The sequence below is a fragment of the Mustela putorius genome, unplaced genomic scaffold (assembly GCF_011764305.1).
Source record: "Mustela putorius furo isolate JIRA1106 unplaced genomic scaffold, ASM1176430v1.1 tig00000508_pilon_pilon_pilon, whole genome shotgun sequence".
NCBI classification, from domain to species: Eukaryota; Metazoa; Chordata; class Mammalia; order Carnivora; family Mustelidae; genus Mustela; species Mustela putorius.
The window spans coordinates 6722581-6744314 of NW_025421402.1; the positions used below are offsets into that span (position 1 = coordinate 6722581).

A 21734-nucleotide genomic window follows, 5' to 3' on the forward strand; every position below is an offset into this window, starting at 1 on the left:
GATGTCAGAGAAGTTCCTGCTTGTGCTCTCCTCTAGGATTTTTATTATTTCAGGTCTCACATTTAGGTACTTCATCCATTTTGAATTTATTTTTAAATATGACATAAGAATGTGGTCCAGGGGCACCTGGGTGGCTCAGTGGGTTAAAGAATGTGGTCCAGTTTCATTCTTTTGCATGTTGCTGTCCAGTTTTTGCAACACTTTTGCATGTTGCTGTCCAGTTTTTGCAACACTTTTGGCTGAAGGGACTTTTTCCTATTGGATTTTGTTTCCATCTTTGTCATAGATTATCTGACCATATAATTGTGGGTTTGTTTCTGGGTTTTCCATTCTGTTCTATTGATCTATGTGTCTATTTTTGTGCCAGTATCATATTGTCTTGATCACCACAGCTTTGTAATATAACTTGAAGTCTGGAATTGTGATGCCTCCTGTTTCTTTTTCAACCTTGCTTTGGCTATTCAGGGTCTTTTGTGGCTCCACAGAAATTTTAGGATTGTTCGTTCTAGTTCTGTGAATAATGCTGTTGGTATTTTGATAGGGATTTTGTTGCATGTGTAGATTAGTTTGAGTGGTGTAGACATTTTAACAATATTTGCTCTCCCAATCCATGAGCAAGGAGTGCCTTTCCATTTCTTTGTGTCATCGTCCATTTCTTTCATCAGTATTTTATAGTTGTCAGAGGGCAGATCCTTTACCTCTGTGTTTAGTCTTACTCTTGGGTATTTTATTATCTTTGGTGCAATTATAAATGAGACAGTTTTCTTATTTTTTCTTTCTGCTGCTTCATTACTGCTGTATAGAAAGGCAATAGATTTCTGTACTTTGATTTTGTAACTTAAAACTTACTGAATTCATTGATCAGTTATAGCAGATTTTGATGGAGTCTTTTGGATTTCTATGTAGAATACCATGTCATCAGCAAATAGTGACAATTCTACTTTTTCTTTACTGATTTGGATGTATTTGATTTCTTTTTGTTTTCTGATTGCTGTGGCTGGGACTTCCAGTACTATGTTGAAGAAAAGTGGTGTGACATCCTTGTTTTGTTCCTGACCTTAAGGGGAAAGGACTCAATTTTTCCCCATTATGGGTAACGTTAGATTTTTTTCATATGTGGCCCTCATTATGTTGAAGTATGTTCCATCTAACCTTAATTTGTTGAAGACTTTCATCATGAATCGAAGTTGTACTTTGTCAAATCTTTTTTCAGCATCTGTTGAAGTGATCATATAGTCCTTGCCTTTCTTTTACTGATATGCTGTATCATGTTGGTTGATCTTTGAATATTGATTCACCCTTGAAACCCAGGAATAAATTCCACTTGATTGTGGTGAGTATTTTTTTTTTTTAATGTATGTTGGATTCAGTTAGTATCTTGTTATGGATTTTTGTGTCTATGTGTCATTTTTCTGTCTGTTGTGTCATCAGAAATTTTGACCAGCGGTACTCTTTTTTTGTGGAATCTTTACCTGGTTTTGTTACCAGGGTAGTGCTGGCCTCATAAAATGGATTCAGAAACCTTCCTTCCTTTTTCTTTTCTTTTTTTTTTTTTTTGAATAGTTTGAGAAGAATAGGTATTAATTCTCCCTTAAATGATTGGTAGAGGGGTGCCTAGGAGGCTCAGTCAGGTAAGGGTCTGACTATTGATTTCTGCTCAAGTTGTGATCTCAGAGTCATGAGCTGAAGCCCTATGTCAGTCTCTGTACTCAGAAGGGTGTCTGCTTGGATTCTCTCTCTGCCCTTCTTTCTTCCCCTGCTTCCCTCCCACCCCACCCAAAATAAATAAATCTTAAAAAAATATTTGGTAGAGTTCATCTGTGAAGCCATCTGATCTTGGATTTTTATTTATTGGGTTTTTTGATTACTGACTCATTTTTTTTCCTGGTAATTGGTCAGTTCAATTTTTCTGTTTCTTCCTGTTTCTGTTTTGGTAGGTTTATGTGTAAGAATTTATCCATTTCTTCTAGGTTGTCCAATTTGTTGGCATGCAGTTTTCAGAATATTCTCTTATAATTCTTTGTGTTTTTGTGGTGTTGGCTGTTATTTCTCCTCTCTTATTTGTGATTTTACTTTTTTGGATCCTTTTCCTTTTTGATAAAACTGACTAGGGTTTTATCAAATCTATTAATTTTTTCCAAGGAAGAGTTCCTGGTTTCATTTATCTGTTCTATTGTTTTCTAGTTTCTGTATCTTTATTTCTGCTCTAATCTTTATTATTTCCTTCCTTCTCCTGGTTTTAGGTTTTGTTTCTTGTTGTTTTTCCAACTCCTTTAGGTATAAGCTTAGGTTGTTTAGTTGACACTTTTCTTGCTTTTTGAGCTAGGCTCTATGGCTATAAACTTCCCCCTTGGGACTGATTTTGCTGAATCACATAGTTTTTGAACTGTTGTGTTTTTATTTTCATTTATTTCCATGAATGTTCACATTTCTTCTTTTATTTCCTCTGGACCCATTCATTGTTTAGCAGCCGGTACTTTACCTTCATGTATTTGTGGTCTTTTGGATTTTTTTCTTGGTGTTAATTTCTAGTTTTATTGTATTGTGTTCTGAAAAGATGCATGGTATGGCTTTGATATTTTTTAATCTGTTGAAGCTTGTTTTGTGGCTTAATATGTGCTTTATTCTATGTGCACTTTAAAAGAGTGTGTATTCTTATTTTTTTGATAGAATATTCTGACTGTATAAACAGTGTGTCATTCAATGCCATTGTTTCCTTGTTGATTTTCTATTTATATGATCTGTCCAGTGATGTAAGTGCAATGTTAAAGTTCCTATTATTATTGTATTATTATTCGTTAGTTCTTTTATGTTTGTTATTAAAAGCTTTTTTTTTGTTGTGTTGCTGTTTTGTTTTGTTTTTGTTTTTAAATTTGGGAGCTCCCATGGTGCTTCCATAAATATTTACCATTGTTACATCTTCTTGTTGGACCATAACCTTTATTATATTATGTTGTCCTTCCTTGTGTTTTGTTACAGTCTTTGTTTCAACATATATTTGTCCAAAATAAGCATTTATAACCCCGGTCTCCTTTGACACTCATCTGCATGATAAATATTCTCCATCTCCTCACATTCAGTCTTCAGGTGACTTTTGTTCCAAAATGAATTTTGTAGGCAGCATATAGATGGGTCTTGTTTTATATATTCTGACAACTTATTTCTTTTGATTAGAACATTTAGTACATTTTCATTCAAGTCATTCTTGATAGATATGTATTTATTAGCACTTTATTACCTGTTTTGTGATTGTTTTTGAAGATTTTCTCTGATCCCTTTTTGTCTTTCTCTCCTTTATGGTTTGCTGGTTTTCTTTAGTGACATATTGGGTTTCTTTCCCTTTATTATTTGTATATTTATTAGTGGTTTATGATTTGCAGTTACCATTGGGTTTGTATATAACATCTTCTGCATGTAGCAATTCATATTAAGTTGGTGGTCATTTAAGTTTGAACCCATTCTTACTCTTCTTTTTCCCAGGTATATGGAGTCATATTTTATACCCTTGTAGTCTGTGAATCCCTTGATTGCTTTTTTTTACATAAATATACGTTTTTAGTGCTTTATGTTTGGTGCATTTGTACTGTCACTTTTGGTCTCTTCTCACTCAGTGTCCCCTTTAATATCTCTTGCAGGGCTGGTTTAGTGGTCATGAAATCCATTAATTTTTGATTGTCTGGGAAACTCTTTGTTTTTCCTTCTATTCTCATTTATAGACCTTCTGGATAGAATATTCTTGGCTGCAGGTTTTTCGCATTCAGCACTTTGAATTTATCATGCCACTCTCTTCTGATTTAGAAAATTGTGCTGAAAATCCCCTGGTAGCCTTATGGCTTTTTCCTTATATGTTACTGTCTTTTTGTTTGTTTGTTTCTGTCTTGCTGCTTTAAAAATTGTGTATATATCACTATGTTTTGCCAATGTAATTATGATATCTTGGTATGGTTCTGCTTTTGTTGATTTTGGGGAGTTATCTATGCCTCCTGGGTCTGGATATCTGCTTCTTCCCCGCGATTAGGAACGTTTTCTGCTATTATTTCTTCAAATATATTTTCTGCCCCACTTTCCCTTTATGTTTCTTCTGAGCTTCCTATAATGTGAATGTTGTTGTATTTGATGGGGTCATTGAGTTCCCTTTGTCTTTTCTCATTTTGCGTAATTATTTTTTCTCTCTTTTGTTGTGCTTACTTTCTGTTACTCTGTCTTCTAGGTCGTTAATTCTTTCCTCTACTTCTACCAGCATACTGTTAATTCCAAGTGTGTTTCTCATTTTGTTTATTGAGCCCTTGATCTCTGATATGTTATTCTTTATCTCTGTGTTAAAGGTCTCATTCAGGTCTTCGATTTTTTTCACAAGTCCAGTGAGTGTCGTTATAATCATCACCTTAAATTATCTATCAGGCATATTGTTAATATATATTTTACTTACATTTCTGGCTGTGGTCTTGTATTGTCCTTTCACTTGGGGCAAATTCTTCTGTTTTCTCATTTTGTCTAAATTTCTGTGCATGCTTCTTTGTTCAGAAAGTCAGCTTCTTCTCCTATTCTTGAGAGTAATGGACTTATGCAGAAGAGGTTCTATAGTGCCTTGCAATGTTGTGGCCCCTGTGTCCCAGGGCCTGGCACATTAGGGAGTTCTCCCAGTATGTGCTGTATGCACACCACTGTTGTGTCTTGACTGCTTTATCCTTCAGGTCAGTCAAGTGTAGAGGCCCTCTTTGCCTGTGGTGGTCAGTATTTGGTCTCTGGCCTATGGTGAGTTTTAACTATGTGTCTGTGAACTGAGACCTCTTATGACCATTCCTGGAATCAAGGATCCCCAAAATTCCAGGTTGGGAGATGTAGTGGGGGAAGCAGTTTGGGTTGGTCTTCTGGGGGAGGAGGCTGGCTGCTCAGGGACTGAGGGAAGTATGACTGGAAGTGTGTTTCCATTGGAACACAGGGAGGTGGGACTTGGTGTGAGCAAGTTAGGTAGTGAACACTGGCCTGGACTGGTTCCCACAGGTGGCTCTGTGTTTATGCTGAAGGGTCGGGGGTGTAGAGAAGGCACCTGCCAGTTCCTTTGTTCCCTAAGGGATCTCTGGGGAAACTGCCTTTCTGCAATAAACTCCTCACTCTGTGCCCTGGGTGCTCTTCAGATTGCTCTTTCCAGCTGTATGTTCTCAGGCTGTTTGGTTGCCTTTTCTCCAAGTCCCAATGCCCGTTGAACTGTCCAAGAGCCAAGCACGCTGACCTTTAAAATCCCAATCTTTAAACCCCACTGGTTATAGGAATTATGAAACTTGGGCTCTCTCACTTTCTAAGACAATTGCCACAGTGATTCATTTCCCCATGTGCTCCCTTGTGTGTTTATCTGTCCCTTGCCTTCCTCTCTGACCATGGCTTTCTCCCCACCTCAGTGGCCACGCTGAGGCCACACTTTCAAACTGTGTCTCTGTACATCTTACTTCTTCAGTGTGATCTCTCCATGACCTTTAGTTGTCAAATTTATTCTGTCAGTCTTCAGGCTGATTTCTGGGGAGTTTAGGATGATCTGATGGTTATCCCAGTGTATTCATGACAAGGCAAGCTTAGGTTCCTCCTACTCCGCTGCCATCTTTTTCCCTCCACTTCTGGTGTCACTCTATTATTATAGGTTTCTTCTTTGTCTTTCTTTTACTGTTTTCTTGACTAATACCTATCAGTAAACATTTATTTTGCTATATATGTATCAATAAATTTGTATATCTATTCATACATACTTGGAAAAAATAAGGATGAGTATATGCATTGGCAGAAATCAGAAAGTTGATATAAACACTTTGCTACAGTTAATAAATTGTGGGTTAGAAAACCATAAATATACTGGGAGGTTTATGAGAGGAATGCATTCAGGAGGAGGGAACCAGTCATTCTCTGTACATGTTATTATAGTCTGCTCATCTTGAAGACTGTAACCAGAATTGCATTGAACTCTCACAGATTCACCTTGGGAATATTTTTCTGCATACCTTGGATAATCTCCGTTTTTCAAATAATTGAAAATACATTGTCCTAAAAATCATAAAACCCATAAAAACATATAAAATAATAAGTTGAATACTATTTGTACAATATTTAAGCTATAACATCTAAGTATCCAAAAATAACATGCAGCTCAAGAAAAACTAAAGCTACTACCAAATGTGTAAAAAGATAAAATCAATATTTGATATTATTTATCTTCATTTTTTATAATTAAAATGCGTATGAATGATACTGGTGTTTTTGAAAAGCTTCTATCTTTATCTGTAAAGTGATTTTTATGAAGAGCTCCTTATAAAAAGAAAAACGTGTATGAGCCTTTTTGCTCATAAAACTCATCCTTTGGCCTTATTTTGTCATACAAGGCTTAATGGTACTCACTTATTTGAAAGTACTCTACTATTTGAAATATTTACAGATACACAATTGGAAAAAGGTTTACTTACTCTGGCATGGTTCTGCTGGGTCCCATCCTTTCTGTGTGCAAGTAATGTATCCCCGACTATGGTTTGAAGGAGTCACAAAATTGGTGTCACAGGTATAGTAAAAATATGCCCCTAACTCTGCTGGAAAGGTTGATCTATACATATATCTAATATGTAACTGTCCATGTTTTATTTCTGGAACATCACAGCTCTTCGCTGGCAATACAAAGAAAAGAAAAAAGAACCGTATAAATAATGTTTCAACTTAATTAAAAAATCAAATTAGAAATTAATTGTTTCATTTCTTAAGGTATCTCCATGCTGTTTTCCAAAGTGGCTGCACCAATTTGCATTCCCATCAACAGTGTAAAATGGTTCCCGTTTCTCTACATTCTAACACTTGTTGTCTACTGGGTATTTACCCCAAAGATAGAGATGTAGTGAAAAGAAGGGCTATCTGTACCCCAATGTTCATAGCAGCAATGGCCACAGTTGCCAGACTGTGGAAAGAGCCAAGATGCCCTTCCACAGATGAATGGATAAAGAAGATATGGTCCATACATGCAATGGAATGTTATGCCTCCATCAGAAAAGGTGAATACCCAACTTTTGTATCAAGATGGCTGGGAATGGAGGAGATCATGCTGATGAAATAAGTCAAGCAGAGAGAGTCAATTATCATATGGTCTCACTTACTTGGGGAGCACAAGGAATAACATGGAGGACATTGGGAGTAGGAGAGGAGAAGGGGTTTGGGAGAAATCGGAGGGGGATATGAACCATGAGAGACTGCGGACTCTGAGAAACAAACTGAGGGTTTTGGAGGGGTGGGGGTTGGGAGGTTGGGTGAACCAGGTGGTGGGTATGATGGAGGGCATGTATTGCATGGAGCACTGGGTGTGGTGCATAAACAATGAAACTTGGAACACTGAAAAAATAAAGTTTAAATTAAAAAAAAATCTCTCAAAACAAACTGAGGGCTGCTGGGAGGTGGGGGGTTGGGATACAGTAGCTGGGTTATAGACACTGGGGAGGATTTGTGCTATGGTGAGTGCTGTGAAATGTGTAAGCCTGATAATTCACAGACCTGTACCCCTGCGGCAAATGATACATTATATGTTAATAAAAAAAACTTATGATGTACTAAAAAATATATATATATATGAATTTCATGTAAATATAAAAATAAATAAAAAATTAAAAAAGAATTGTTTCATTGGTGAATTATATCCTCTTATTAGTATAATTTCACTCATGGAAACAGGATTTCTAGGACAAGAAAAGTTGCAAAATTCAGATGACAGGGATATGTGATGAAGTTATTGTTAATGAAGTTAAAATTATATCTTGTGGGTGATACAATATATAATTGTAGAAGGACTCTTTTTTAAAAATATTTTTTAAAGATTTTATATGTTTGAGAGAGATCACAAGCAGGCAGAGAGAGGAGGAAGCAGGCTTCCCACTGAGCAGAGAGTCCAACATGTGTCTCAATCCCAGGACCCTGGGATCTCGACCTGAGCTGAAGGCAGAAGCTTTAACCCACTGAGCCACCCAGGTGCCCCTGTGGGAAGACTCTTGAGGAATAAGACAGTACAGACCTGTACTGAATTCTCCTGAGTATGTATATCCTAGCCCTGATTGATTAAATGAGCATCTTGGCTGAGAGATGATAGTACTGATTTTATTGCTCAGATCATCTGCATCTTCTTTTCCTTTCTTTTCTATTCTCAACAGAAATCAGAGCCCTGCCATTCTTCTCAACCAACTCAATGTAGGGAGATAGTGGGATTTTTTTTTTTTTTGTAGATTAACATTCATTAACTCATTTTTCTGTTTATTGTAAATTGTATAAGACCTATAGAGAAAGATAAAGATTTTCCTTTTGCCACATTATACAAAAAAATAATGCCTGAAACTAGTCATTGAGGCAAATTTTTCTCTTTATTTAATCAGAGAAATCAACTAAGAATTGTTCTTTCTTTCCTTTTTTTAGAGATTTAATTTATTTTTTTGACAGAGAAATATCACAAGTAGGCAGAGAGGTAGGTGGAGAGAGGGAGAGAGAGAGAGAGAGAGAGAGAGAGAGAAGCAGGCTCCCCGCTGAGCAAAGAGCCTGATGCAGAGCTTCATCCCAGGACCCTGAGATCATGACCTGGGCCAAAGGCAGAGGATTAACCCACTGAGCCATCCAGGCACCCCAAGAATATTTCTTAATATCTAAATAGTTAATTAAGATTATGGCAAACATTCGATTATTACTAATCTTAATTGGTGAATGAGATATTTTAAAATATGTCATACATATGTCATAACATATATAACATATATCATACACATGAAGTATTTTAAAATGTCATACAGAACATATCATATTATATGGGGTATATTTGACCTGTATATTACATATATACCATATATGATGTGACATATACGTCATAGAATGTATATATCATGTATGTGAAGTGTTTAAAATGTCCTAATTATGTAATATGTCATATATACCTTATGTAGGAGATACTTTCAAATATTCTTATATCATAATATGTATGTTTTAGGATAAAAGTGAATATTTGATGCCACTATAGTTTGATTCTTTTTAAACACTAAAATGTCCTTTATAATTGAGGTATAATATAATTATATTTTATTGAGTTATTCTTATTTATTGAATATTTCTGATGTATATGTTCAAGTGTTCTGTTGTTTATAAGATATGTATATATAATATTTTATAGAAAAATTTTCCCTTTTTGTTGAACGATTTAGACTTAATCTAGTACTTTTAACACCAGAGTAATATTAGTTTTTTATCCATAAAATGAGTTGATTGCAAGGAATCTTGTGCAACACATGAGCAAAATTTCCAACACACACACACACACACGTATTCATTATCATCTTTGTATGTTTAAGTTCACATCCATTTTCTTTTTTGCTTGATTAGAGAAATTTTCCAGTAGGTTCTGCAGACTTATTAATTGGATTATGCACTTTGAATCCTTGCATATACTAATGTTTTTCTTTAATAAAGATTTTTTTAAATGATTTTTTTTATTTGGATCTCCCTGATATGAGGAAGTGGAGATGCAGCGTGGAGGGTTAGGGGGATAGGAAAAGAATAAATGAAACAAGATGGGATCAGAAGGGATACAAACCATAAGAAACTCTCAATGTCACAAAACAAACTGAAAGTGGCCATAGAGAGGGGGTTGGGAGAGGGTGGTGGGGTTATGGACATTGGGGACAGTATGTGATATGGTGAGTGCTGTGAAGTGTGTAAACCTGGCGATTCAGAGACCTTACCCCGGGGCTAATAATATATTATATGTTTATAAAAAATTTAAAAATTAAAAAAAAAGATTTTATTTATTTGAGAGAGAAAATGTGAGCACAAAGGAGGGTGGATGGACAGAAAGACAAGCAGACTCCCCGCTGAGCAGGAACCAGGGATCATGACCTGAGCCAAAGGCAGAGGGTTAAACAACTGAGCGATCCAGGTGCCCCTTTAATAAAGATTTGTAAGGGATACCTTCTCTAGGTATAGATTTTTGATGTATAGTGCACAGCTCTCATTGATAGATTTCCCTGGCCCTCTTTTTAAGCTTCCAGTGTTGAGATTAAGATGCTCATTTACTCTTAATTCTTTTTAAGCAACCTTCTAAGGTTTATTTTTTTCCTTAGTAATTTTTCTCTATACCCTTGAATGAATTTCATTGTGATACATTAAGATGTGTGTTATTTAACAATAGTTCTTCCCTGGGAAAGCTTCATACTTTGGATTTACATTCTTTAATTAGAGAATTCAATTAAATTAGCTGTGAAATTGTAAAGGAGAGATTTGAATCCTGGTGTCTGATTTCAGAACAACTATGGTTATCTACCGATTATGGTGTTTCAAAGGATATCAGTTAAAGGAAACTCTTGATGAGATTTCTTCTCAAAAGGTATACAAAGGGGATAAAATTATAAGTAAGTATTATTATTATGACAGGCTTGAACCCCTTTACTATCTTCCTCTTTCATCTGGGCACTCTTAAATATGTTTTTATACTCTAACAAGATCATCTCTGAAGCAAATATAATATGTCACATACAGTCTGATCAGCACTGAGACTGGCAAGACTTAGAACAGCCTCATTCTACTTTAGACTTCTATCAGTGCAGGTTGTGGTCTCATAGTACTGGTGGCTCTGTCATAGTTTTGACTCAAACTAATCTCAAAATTGATGAAAACATTCGTTATTTTTTTAAATAGTCTCCACACCCAGCATGGGGCCCAGTGTGGGGTTTGAATTCATGACCCTGAGATCAAGTCCTGAGCTGAAATGATAAGTCAGATTCTTATCATGTCCCCCAGACATGCCAAATATTCACTAATTTTAAAAAATTTCTCGTCTGTTTGTACTTGTACAGCTGATTCCTCTAACCTAAGCCCAGGATCTTATAGTTATCACTACTAAATATCATATTATTAGGTTCAACCGAGCACATAGGATTGTTTTTGAAGAATGAATCTGTGCTAAAGCAGATTCACAATCATTATGCCAAGTAACTCCACTCGTGAATTTGTACTGTTTCTCCTAAACCAATTAAGCTAAATGATAACAGAAATGAGTAACTAAATAGGCCTGGGAACATCTGGAACCCCAGTTTTAAGACTGGCACCTGACAGACAAGCCCCCAAAACATATATCTTTGGAAACCAATGGGGCTTGTGTCCATAAGACCACAGGCTACAGCCAACTGAGAAATAGTTCTTAAAGGGTCCACATGCATGATATTACCCAGCCCATGGCCCCACATAAGGGAAGTCCTCTGAAAAGGGCCCAGACTTTCTGTCAAAGAGACTTTTTTGACTATTTCAAAGCACTGGACTCAGGGGCAAGCATTTAATTTGATAAAAATCTGGGGGCTTACTAAAACTCTCTTCAAAGACAGAGGCCAGCAGTCACCTTCTTCATGCTCTCCCTCTGCCTCATTCCAGCTCACTGGTATCTCCTGCAAAGGAGCTTGTATCCATTTTAGACACCCTCCCCTGATTTTTACAGCTGCCACCCAGTAGACACCTTTGAACACATGGTTGTGGTGGCCAGTGGGTCCTGTAATATTGTAACAAATAGAGTTCTTAAGAAGATACCACCCCCAGGGCACAGGAGAGAGTCACAGACTGAAGTAGCCGTCTTTCTGTGCAAAAGGCCTATTAGACTAATCTCCACTGCCAGGGCTTGAGGAGCAGACTTCTCATTAAACAGCTGAGGGGCAACTATAATTCTCTGCAAAGACCTTGGTGGATAGGCACTATCTTCAGGTCCTCCTCCTCCTGCTGCACTCCAGAGTACTGGTAATTCCTAGAGGGAAGTTCGTACAAGGATCTGGTGCCCCAGTTGTTACATCTGGTGCACTGGATTTTGTGGCTACCACCCAAGGGACATTACCTGATCTGATGGCCAGTGGGGCTTGAATTCATAGGTCCCACAGAATCCTAAAAAATGGAGACAGTTCATGGCTGGCTACCATCCCTTGGATACCCTGTGGGTACAGACTGAACTATGATCTTAGTCATCCTACAAAAGAGGTCTGTTAGATTTTCCTGATGTTTCGGCTTGAGGGGCAGGCTCCTAGTTTGGCACACAGCTAGGGGCCTACTTAGGTATTCTCTGGGGATAGAGGCCAGTGGATGGGGAACAATCTTTATAAATGAGGCCTGAGAGGTATGTCCTAAATAAACTAAGGCCAACCATACTCCTCTCCAGAGACTGCAAGACATCACACCTCTCTCTTTGGTGTACTCCAGAGTGCTGGAATCTCTTAGCAAGGAACTCATACACGCATTTAGTGTCCAGTTTTTGCATCTGGTGCTCTGGTTTTTGTGACTGTTGCCCAGGAATTGGCCCTTGACTGCATGTCCATGGTGGTCTGTAGGTTTTGTATTCATCAGTTCAAAAAGATGGTGGCAGAGAATGAAACGGCTCTTAAATAGCTAGCACTCCCTTGCTCAGTTAAGAAGGAACAGACAGAAATGCCCATCTCCAGTCTTCCCCTGAAAGAGGTACATTCACATATTTTAAAAATTGCTGCCTGAGAACCTGGCTTCTAACCAGCCTAAACTTAGTTGCTGACTGAGCTCTTCCCCTTTGGGGCACTGGTTGGCTCATGGCACACTCTGAAATACTGGGAGCCACTGAAAATATAGTAGGGTGACTAGACAATCACAAGGATTGAGAGAGAACCAAAAGCCACGGCAGGGTTAAATAGTAATGGTCACCTCTTAAGTGAGGCTATTCCTTCAAGACTAGGACAGGTGCCTTTTTTATCTAATGGATAGAAACCAACACAGAGAGTCAAGGAAATGAAGAAACAGAGGAATATATTCAAAGTGAAACAACAAGATAACACCTCAGGAAAAGCCTTTAATAAAATGAAAATAAATGATTTATATGATAAAGAGTCAAAGTAATGGTTATAAAGATGCTCACTAAGCTTGGAAGAAAAATGGATAATCATAGTGAGAATTTCTACAAGAGAAGATATAAGAAAGTACCAAACAGAAATCATAGAGCTGATGAATACAATAATCATATTGAAAAAATACAGTGAAAAGTTTCAATAGCAGACTAAAGGAGACAGAAGAACGTATTAGCACACTTAAAGACAGAAAAGTGGAACTCACCCCCGTACAAAAGAAAAAAGATGGGGACTGATGGGACAACATTAGCAGACCCACACTCACAGTATAGGAGTTCAGAAGAGAAGAGAAAGGGGCACAAAACGTATTTGAAGAAATAGGGAATGAACATTTTCCTAACTTGGGAACGAAAGAGACACACAGATCCAAGAAACCTATAGAGTTGCGAATAAGATGAACTCAAAGAAACCCACACCAATGCACAATATAGTTAAACTGTCCAAAGTTAAAGAGAGGGAGAGAATCTCAAAGGCAGCAAGAAAAGAAACAACTTGACACTTAGATTAAAATGTTTATAAGACAAGCAAAATCTAAAGAACTTAGTCACCACTAGACCAGCATTTTAAGAACTCTAAAGGGAATTCTTTAAATTTTATATATATATATATATATATAAATATATATATATATATATATATTTCTTGAAATGAATGATAAGACAAATATTTTAAATAATATTTTGTGAGCTGATAGCAATGAAAGTAGCAATGAAAGAGAAATTTTACTATTATATATCTATAATAGAAAAGAATAGACTTCATATTGACTCATTTTTTCCCCTTAAATTAAAAAAAAGAAAAGAAACACATGTGCATAAATTTGAAGAAAAACAGTTTTTAGGGAGATGGTAGAATAGGGTGTTTTATTATTCTCTATTTGATTTATTTCTGCTCTAATCTTTATTATTGCTTCTCTTCTAACTTTGGCCTTGGTTTGTTTCTCTAGTTCCTTGAGGTGTAAAGTTAGGTTGTTTATATAATATCTTCTATTTTTTTTTAAATTTTTTATTTTTTATAAACATATATTTTTATCCCCAGGGGTACAGGTCTGTGAATCACCAGGTTTACACACTTCAAAGCACTCACCGAAGCACATACCCTCCCCAATGTCCATAATCCCACCCCCTTCTCCTATTTTAATGGGGCATTTGTCACTAAAAATTTCCCTCTTTCCCCTGTTTTTGCAGCATCTCTGAGTTTTGTTACATTGTGTTTTTGTTTTGATTTGTCTCAAGAGATTTAAAAAAATTCTTTTGCACTTTCTCCTATGGCCCTATTGTTTGAGAGTGTGCTGTTTTCTTTCCATGTATTTGTGAATTTTCCCATTCTTTTTGCTGTTGCTGATTTCTAGTTTTACTCCTTTGTGTTTGGAAAAGATACTGTATAGAATCTTTCATGTGCAGTTGAGGAGAATGTACTCTTCCACTGTTCCTGGAAAATTCCATGTATATCTATTATGTCCATTTTGTTTGCATTGTTCAAATCTAGAGCTTTCTCGAATTTCTGTCTGGGTGTTCTATCCATTATTCAAAATGGGGTATTAAAGTCTCCTAATGTTATTGTGTTGCTATCAATTTCTCCTTTTTAGATATGTCAATATTTACTTAGGAGTTCCAATGTTGGACCCACATATGTTGAGAATTGCTACATCTTCCTCTTGAATTGATCCTTTTATTATTATATAAGACCTTCTGTGTCTTGGGAAATAGTTTTAGACATAAAGCCAATTTTTTATCTGATAAAAGTATAGCCCCTCCAATACTCTTTGGTATAGCCCCTCAAATACTTTTTGGTTGCCATTCACATGAAGTATCTTTTTCCATTCCTTCATTTTTAGCCTATTGTGTCTTTAAATCTAAAGCAAGTACTTGTTTGTTTTACTCATTCAGGTACTATATTCCTTTTGACATGTAAGTTTATTCCATTTACATTTAAAGGAATTATTGATAGTTGAACATTCTCTATTAAACTTGGGTAATTGTTTTCTTTTTGTTGATTTTTTTTTATTCTCTTCCAGTTTTGATGACTTCCTTTGGAATTCGATTATATTTTATATTTATTCACTTTGATTCTTATCTTTTGTACATCTATTAAGTGCTTGCTTCAGCACCACATATACTAAAATTGGACATCTATTAATGGTTTTCTTTCCTACTTAATAAAGTATAACTGACAAAATTCTTGATATAAAATGTACAATGAGATGATTTGGTACACATATACCTTTAGAAATGATTTTCAAAGTTGATTATTCAGCTCATAATTACTTTTATTGCTTAAGAACTACTCTCTTAGCAAATTTCAGCTATACAATATATTACCAACTATAGTCATCATGTTGTACTTCAGATCTTCAGAATTATTCATCTTATAATCGAAGGCTTAAAGCCATGGACCATCATCTCTTCATTCCCCTCATTTGCAAGCCACTGATAATTACCATCCTACTCTGCTTCTATGAATTTGACCTTTTCTTTTTTTTAAATTTTATATACAAGATAAATCATGAAATATTTGTCTGTCTGTGACTTATCATGTCTAACATAATGTCTATCCATTCACCCATCAATGGACAGAAAAGTGTCGTTTCCATATATTGGCTATTGTGAATAAAGCGATAATGAACATGAGGGTGCATATTTCTTCAAGATACTGATTTCGTTTCCTTCAGATATATACCAGAAATGGGATTGCTGTGTCTTACAGTAGTTCTATAAACTTTCTGAGAACTTCTAAACTGCTTTCCACATGCATATAACAAATTACATTCCCATCCAATTATCCAAGTATGCCTTTTACTCCATATTGCCACCAACACTCATTATCTGTTGTCTTTTTGATAAAAGCCATTTTAACAGGTGATAGTTCATTTTGATTTTCATTTGAATATGTCTGATGATTAGTGATTTTGAGTACCAATTGGGCATTTGCATGTATTCTTCAGAAAATATTCTAAGTTCTGAAGAAAAACCAATAAATTTTAAAATACACAAGGTACTTGTTCTCAAGTATTTCCACTCTACTAGGAAAGTTTGTTATTAAATAAGTAATTAAAGAGATATATGATATGCATTACATTAGATAAATTATACTTAGAAAAATAAAACATGGCAAGATGATACAAACTTGAATGGAAACATTCCAGATATGATGGAATAGGATGGAACAGATTATCATTCCTAATGCAATTTGGAAATTTGTGTGTGTGTGTGCATGTTGAAAGGAACTGGGTATTATTGGAAAAAAAAGGATTAAATGAACTAAACCTAAGTGAAAAGGGCCTGTTTTATGCAAACATATTGTTTTTAACCATTAATTACCTGATAGTGTTTGCCAACGCTGGATATGGATTGAAGATCAGGCTTTGCCTGAATGTGCGACTGTGATGACGAAAAGAACTAGACAAATTTTGGAGGAATGTCTAACATGAAAAATTCTGAAACCCTGCAGAATAAGGGTGCTTTCCTGAAACCTAAGTAGTTTCTTAAGAGTGGAGTGGAAGTTTCTATAGTCTCTTACAAAAAGAGTTGCTTCTTTTTTAATCACATTTTTTTTTTGCTTCTTTATGTGTCTTTTTAATTTTTTATCCAAAACCATACATTTCACATGAAATAAATATAATAATGTTTATTTTATTAACCACCCATTGACAAGTTTTTTTTCTCTTTCTTCATCTAACCAAGAAGTGAGCTCAGATAGGTCTGAGTTGAACTTCTATTTTGAGTTGGTCCACTTCTGGTTTCAAAAGTCTCAAGATAGAGACCTACTTGGTTTTTTATCAAGAACCTGGTTGGCCTCTCTTCCTCCATTCCAGAACACTCTGAGAGATTCATTCTGCTTTTCTGATGTTTTGACCTCTCCTCCTAAGTCTCACTCTGAGTGACTTTCAAAGATAGCAACTGTCTTGATGGTGATACAGTTGCATATTTGAAACAAGATCCTTCTTGTTTCTAAGAGACCCTCCCCTTCCAATTTACCCCAACTCCCTTCTCCTCTCTAACACCCCTTGTCCTCCTTGATATTTGTTATGCTCCACAAATAAGTGAAACCATATGATAATTGACTCTCTATGCTTGACTTATTTCACTCAGCATAATCTCCTCCAGTCCCATCCATGTTGCTACAAAAGTTGGGTATTCATCCTTTCTGATGGAGGCATAATACTCCATAGTGTATATGGACCAGATTTTCCTTATCCATTCGTCCGTGGAAGGGCATCTTGGTTCTTTCCACAGTTTGGCGACTGTGGCCATTGCTGTTCTAAACATTGGGGTACAGATGGCCCTTCTTTTCACGACATCTGTATCTTTGGGGTAAATACCCGGTAGTGCAATTGCAGGGTCATAGGGAAGTTCTATTTTTAATTTCTTCAGGAATCTCCACACTGTTTTCCAAAGAGGAGGTGAATCATGAGAGACTATGGACTCTGAAAAACAATGTGAGGGGTTTGAAGTGGCGGGGGGGTGGGAGGTTGGGGTACCAGGTGCTGGGTATTATAGAGGGCACAGATTGCATGGAGCACTGGGTGTGGTGAAAAATAATGAATACTGTTTTTCTGAAAATAAATAAATTAATTTAATAAAAAAATTAAATTAAATTTAAAAAAAAGGAGTATGATTCATACTAAAAGTTTTAGGCAAAGATTTTTATGAGCTTGTTCCAAATATTTTCTCCAATTGAATTACCTTTCTCCTATTGACCTTTTGCTTAATTGACACAACCATTTTATAGCTAAATATTATAGTAATTATGACAATTTAAAAATTTCTTCTTTTTACTGTGCTGGAACTTTTGGGAGGGGGTCTCACAATCTGTTAATTGTTTCTTGCTTTGCTATAAGCTGTAGAATGTTTCTTTTTTCCCCCTACCATCTAGTGTTTTCAAGGAACCAAAATAAATCTGATAGTTCACTGCAAAAAAAAAAAATCATGTTTTATACTACAAATACAAAATGAGTATCTGAAGTAGGCATGCATTGCATGGCCTTAAGAACCATTTGGATTTAACAGAACCCAAAAGTATTAAATCTGAGACTTTATGTAGAAATATCCAAAATGAATGCAGAGAGATAAAAGTGTACAAAACAGCAATAGCAAAAGAGTATAAGCAATATATGAGGCAGAGTCAAGTGATATGTATGTCTAATTAAAATTCCAACGCTAGAGAAAAGACAGAAATATTTGAAGAAAGAATACCTCAAAGATTTCAAAAATTGCTGAAAAAAAGATCAACTCTCAGATTCAAAAGCTAAGAAAAAAAAACAGAAGCATAAATACAAAGAAAAGATACACAGAGGCTTTGCTGAAATCATATGATAAAGGCAAAATCTTAAAAGCAGGCTAAGAAAAGAACACACATTTCTTTTAGGAAAACAATAAAAATAACAGTATGTTTGTGACAATAACAACTGAGGCATGAAGTCAATGTGCTGCCATTTCTAAAGTGTTGATAAATAAATGGATCAGAGAACTCTGAGCCCAGAGAAAACATACTTCAAAATGAAGGAGATTAGAAACACATTCTCAAACAAACCAAAAGCAGTGAGAATTTAACAATAGCAGACAGACACCACAAAAAAACCCACTAAAGCTCACTAGGCTGAAGGAATATGATCCCATAAATAAACAAAAAAGGGTAATATTAAATGAGCAGAACTGAAGAAAATAAATATATGAATCATATGAGCAGAACTGAAAGAAATGAATGAGCAGAACTAAAGAAAATAAATATATGGATTAATAAAATGAGTACTGAAAAATAATAAGCAATGTTCTATATATATTTTAAAAGAATTTAAAAGCCGCTATGGACTTAAAATTGATAACAATGTCCTGTAGTGCTTGCAAAAAGTTCAGGAGTATAACACATAGAAATAATAATAAAAATGTCAAGAGACAACAGATAAACTTAAACTGTTTTAATGCTTACATAGTTTAGAATGTAGTGAAAGTATTGATTAAGAGTGGACTGTAATAATTTGAGCATGTTTGTTGTAAAACATTAAGAGCTATATAACTAATAGAAATGATACAGTGAGGTAGTAAAGAATATTTGATTAATATTTTTAAAAGGCAGTAAAGGAGGAATAGAAGAACAAAGAGATGACAGAAAACAATAAATAGCAGTATGTTAGACCAGAACTTAACTGTATCAGTAATTACAATAAAATTAAATGGATTCTCCACTCCAATTAAAGTATAAGAACTGACTGGACAAAAACAAAATAAAACTGAAGTATGTGCTGATTACTTTTGATAAAATGGGACCCAGCCACCCCGTGGCTTAGGTGGTTATGTGTCTGACTCTTGGATTCGGCTCAGGACCTAATCTCATGGCTCCTAGGGTTGGAGCACTCTGCTGGGCCCCCTGCTCAGCAGGAGTCTCCTTGGATATGGGCTTTCTCTGCCTCCTCCCCTGCTCATGCTCTGTCTCTCTCTTTCTCAAATAAATAAATAAATAAATAAATACATGAATAAATCTTTAAAAAATGGGAATGACAAGTTGAAAGTAAATGATGAAAACTAATATGCTATGAAGATATTAGCCAAAGAAGATAGGGTTAATATATTAATATCAGGCAAATAATAATTTAAGGCAGAAAGTATTGCTAGATAAAAGAAGGCTAGTTCACAATAATAAAAGAACTTCTTGAACAGAAAGATGAAATAATTCTAAATGTGTATGAATGTTTAGAACGATTGCTGGAGTTGGCTCATACCAATTGATAGGAGATAATTGAAAAACATCTCTTCCCAATGCAGTATTCAGTGATGTCACATTGATAACTTGAAATTGACCTTATCATGAGTATTTACACGTTGAGTGTTGGAAAATTCTACAAATCAAGACTCTTTTTCTGAATAGTTGATTGTTATATATTTGCCAGCATACCACTGTACATAAACCTAATAATATGTCTTCAAGATATAAGGGAGTCAGAGAGGTGAACAAATCCATCCTCATAGATTGAGATTTAAATACACTTCTCCAAATATTTGATAGACAAGCAGATAGACAAATAAGGATATAGAATATATGAATACTATTTTATTGAGAGAGAGAGAGAGAATGGATGGAGTGGGGAGGGAAGTGGGAGAGGGAGAGAGAGAGAATCTTAAGCAAGCTGCACACTCAGCATGGACTCTGATGTGGAACTTGATCTTATGACCCTGATACCATGACCTGAGCTGAAATCAAGAGTGAGACGCTTAACCAACAGAGCCACCCAGGCACCCCAAATATATGAACATTATTAACTAAATCGACCTTTTATATCATGATAGAATGCAACCTTCAACAGGTTCAGATATGTATTTATTCTAAGTATGCAATTTGGAATATTCACCAAAATAGTCTATAAGCAAGGCTCCACAAATTTCAAAATATTAAAGTCTTTCTAAGTGCACACTTTGACACTAGACATTGTTAACAGAAAATAACTGGAAAAATCTCAAAGTTTTGAAGCTGAACAACACTTCTAAATCACTCATGGGTTAAGAAGAAATCCCAGTATATATTAGAAAATAATTTGAAATAAACAATAATGAAAATATGATATATATCAAAATTTGTAGAATGATACTAAAGCAGAATTCCTAAACTATACATCTGGGAGCCCTGTCCACAAAAGCCCTGTACTGTGACCTCAGGTAGTGGAGGAAGGGGTCTGGCTCTGGACAGATTTTAGTCCTTCCCCTGAGTGGATAGAAGCGGTAATCATTCAGGAGACAGGATATCGCTATTACCAGGAGATTTCAAAAACCTTGAGTCCTGGGGTGTCTGGCTGGTTCAGTTTGTAAAGCATGTGACTCTTGATCTCGGGGTTGTCAGTTTGAGCCCTACATTGTATGTAGAGATTACTTAGAAAATAAAATCTTTAGAACAAAACAAAACAAACCTCAACAGTCCCATAAGAAAAATATGTAAAAAAAAAAAAAAAAACCCTCTAGCATTATTTTGTAGAACTGATTTATTTCCCCAGCCACTTCCACAAAACATGCAAGGAGAAACAACCTTGCTATTAATACAAAACAAAAACAAAAACAAAAACAAACAAACAGACAAAAAAACCTAGGGGGAAAAAAAGGATAATGGTGAAGGATCTAAACAAGTATTTCTCCAAAGAGAAAATGCAAGTGATCTGTAAACTGATGAAAAAGTACTCAAACTGAAAATGAAAATGAAAATCATAATAAACCATGAACAAAGCAAGAAGACATTGGCAAAAATTTGGAAAGTCTAAAAATTCCACTATTTGGAAATAATGTGGAGCATTAGGAACTGCTGGTCCAAAGGAAAATGGGAACCAGCACAAAAGGAAAGAGTTTAGCAACTTGTAGTGAAGTTGAAAATATGCGTTGATTATTACTTAGCAGTTTTAGTCCTAGGAATATGGCAATAAGAAACTAACACACATGCCAATCAGACTTCATGTGTGGTGATATTTATAGAATATGATTATTCAATAGCCAAAAATGGAAACAACTTTACAGTATCTATCAATAGTTGAGTGGATAAAAAATTATGATGTATTTGTGCAATGGAATAGCATACCAATGCTATAAAATGACATGAAGATATAAATTAATAATCACATGAACTAAAAAGACACATAGGTACATTATTATTATAGGAAGATTTCATCTATATAAAATTTTAGAATAACATATATATTAGAGATGTGTCCATTGGCTGTGTAGATATTAAAGAAGAGCAAAAATGTAATTATCAGAAATATTAAGATAACATTTTCTTCTAGAGGAAATGTAGGGCTATTGACATAATAGAAAGCCACTGGGATTTTCTGGGATACTGGGAAAGTTCTATTTGTTGACATGG

General features: G+C 35.4%; 1 protein-coding gene across 1 annotated transcript in view; it reads right to left on the reverse strand.

Moving 5' to 3' along the window:
- Positions 1-21734, reverse strand: part of LOC106006179 (complement factor H-related protein 4) — a 48913-nt gene that overhangs the window by 16924 nt on the left and 10255 nt on the right. The window contains exon 2 of the mRNA XM_013058263.2: positions 6450-6644. Coding sequence (XP_012913717.1) covers positions 6450-6644 — 195 coding nt within the window. The remainder of the gene's footprint in view (positions 1-6449; positions 6645-21734) is intronic.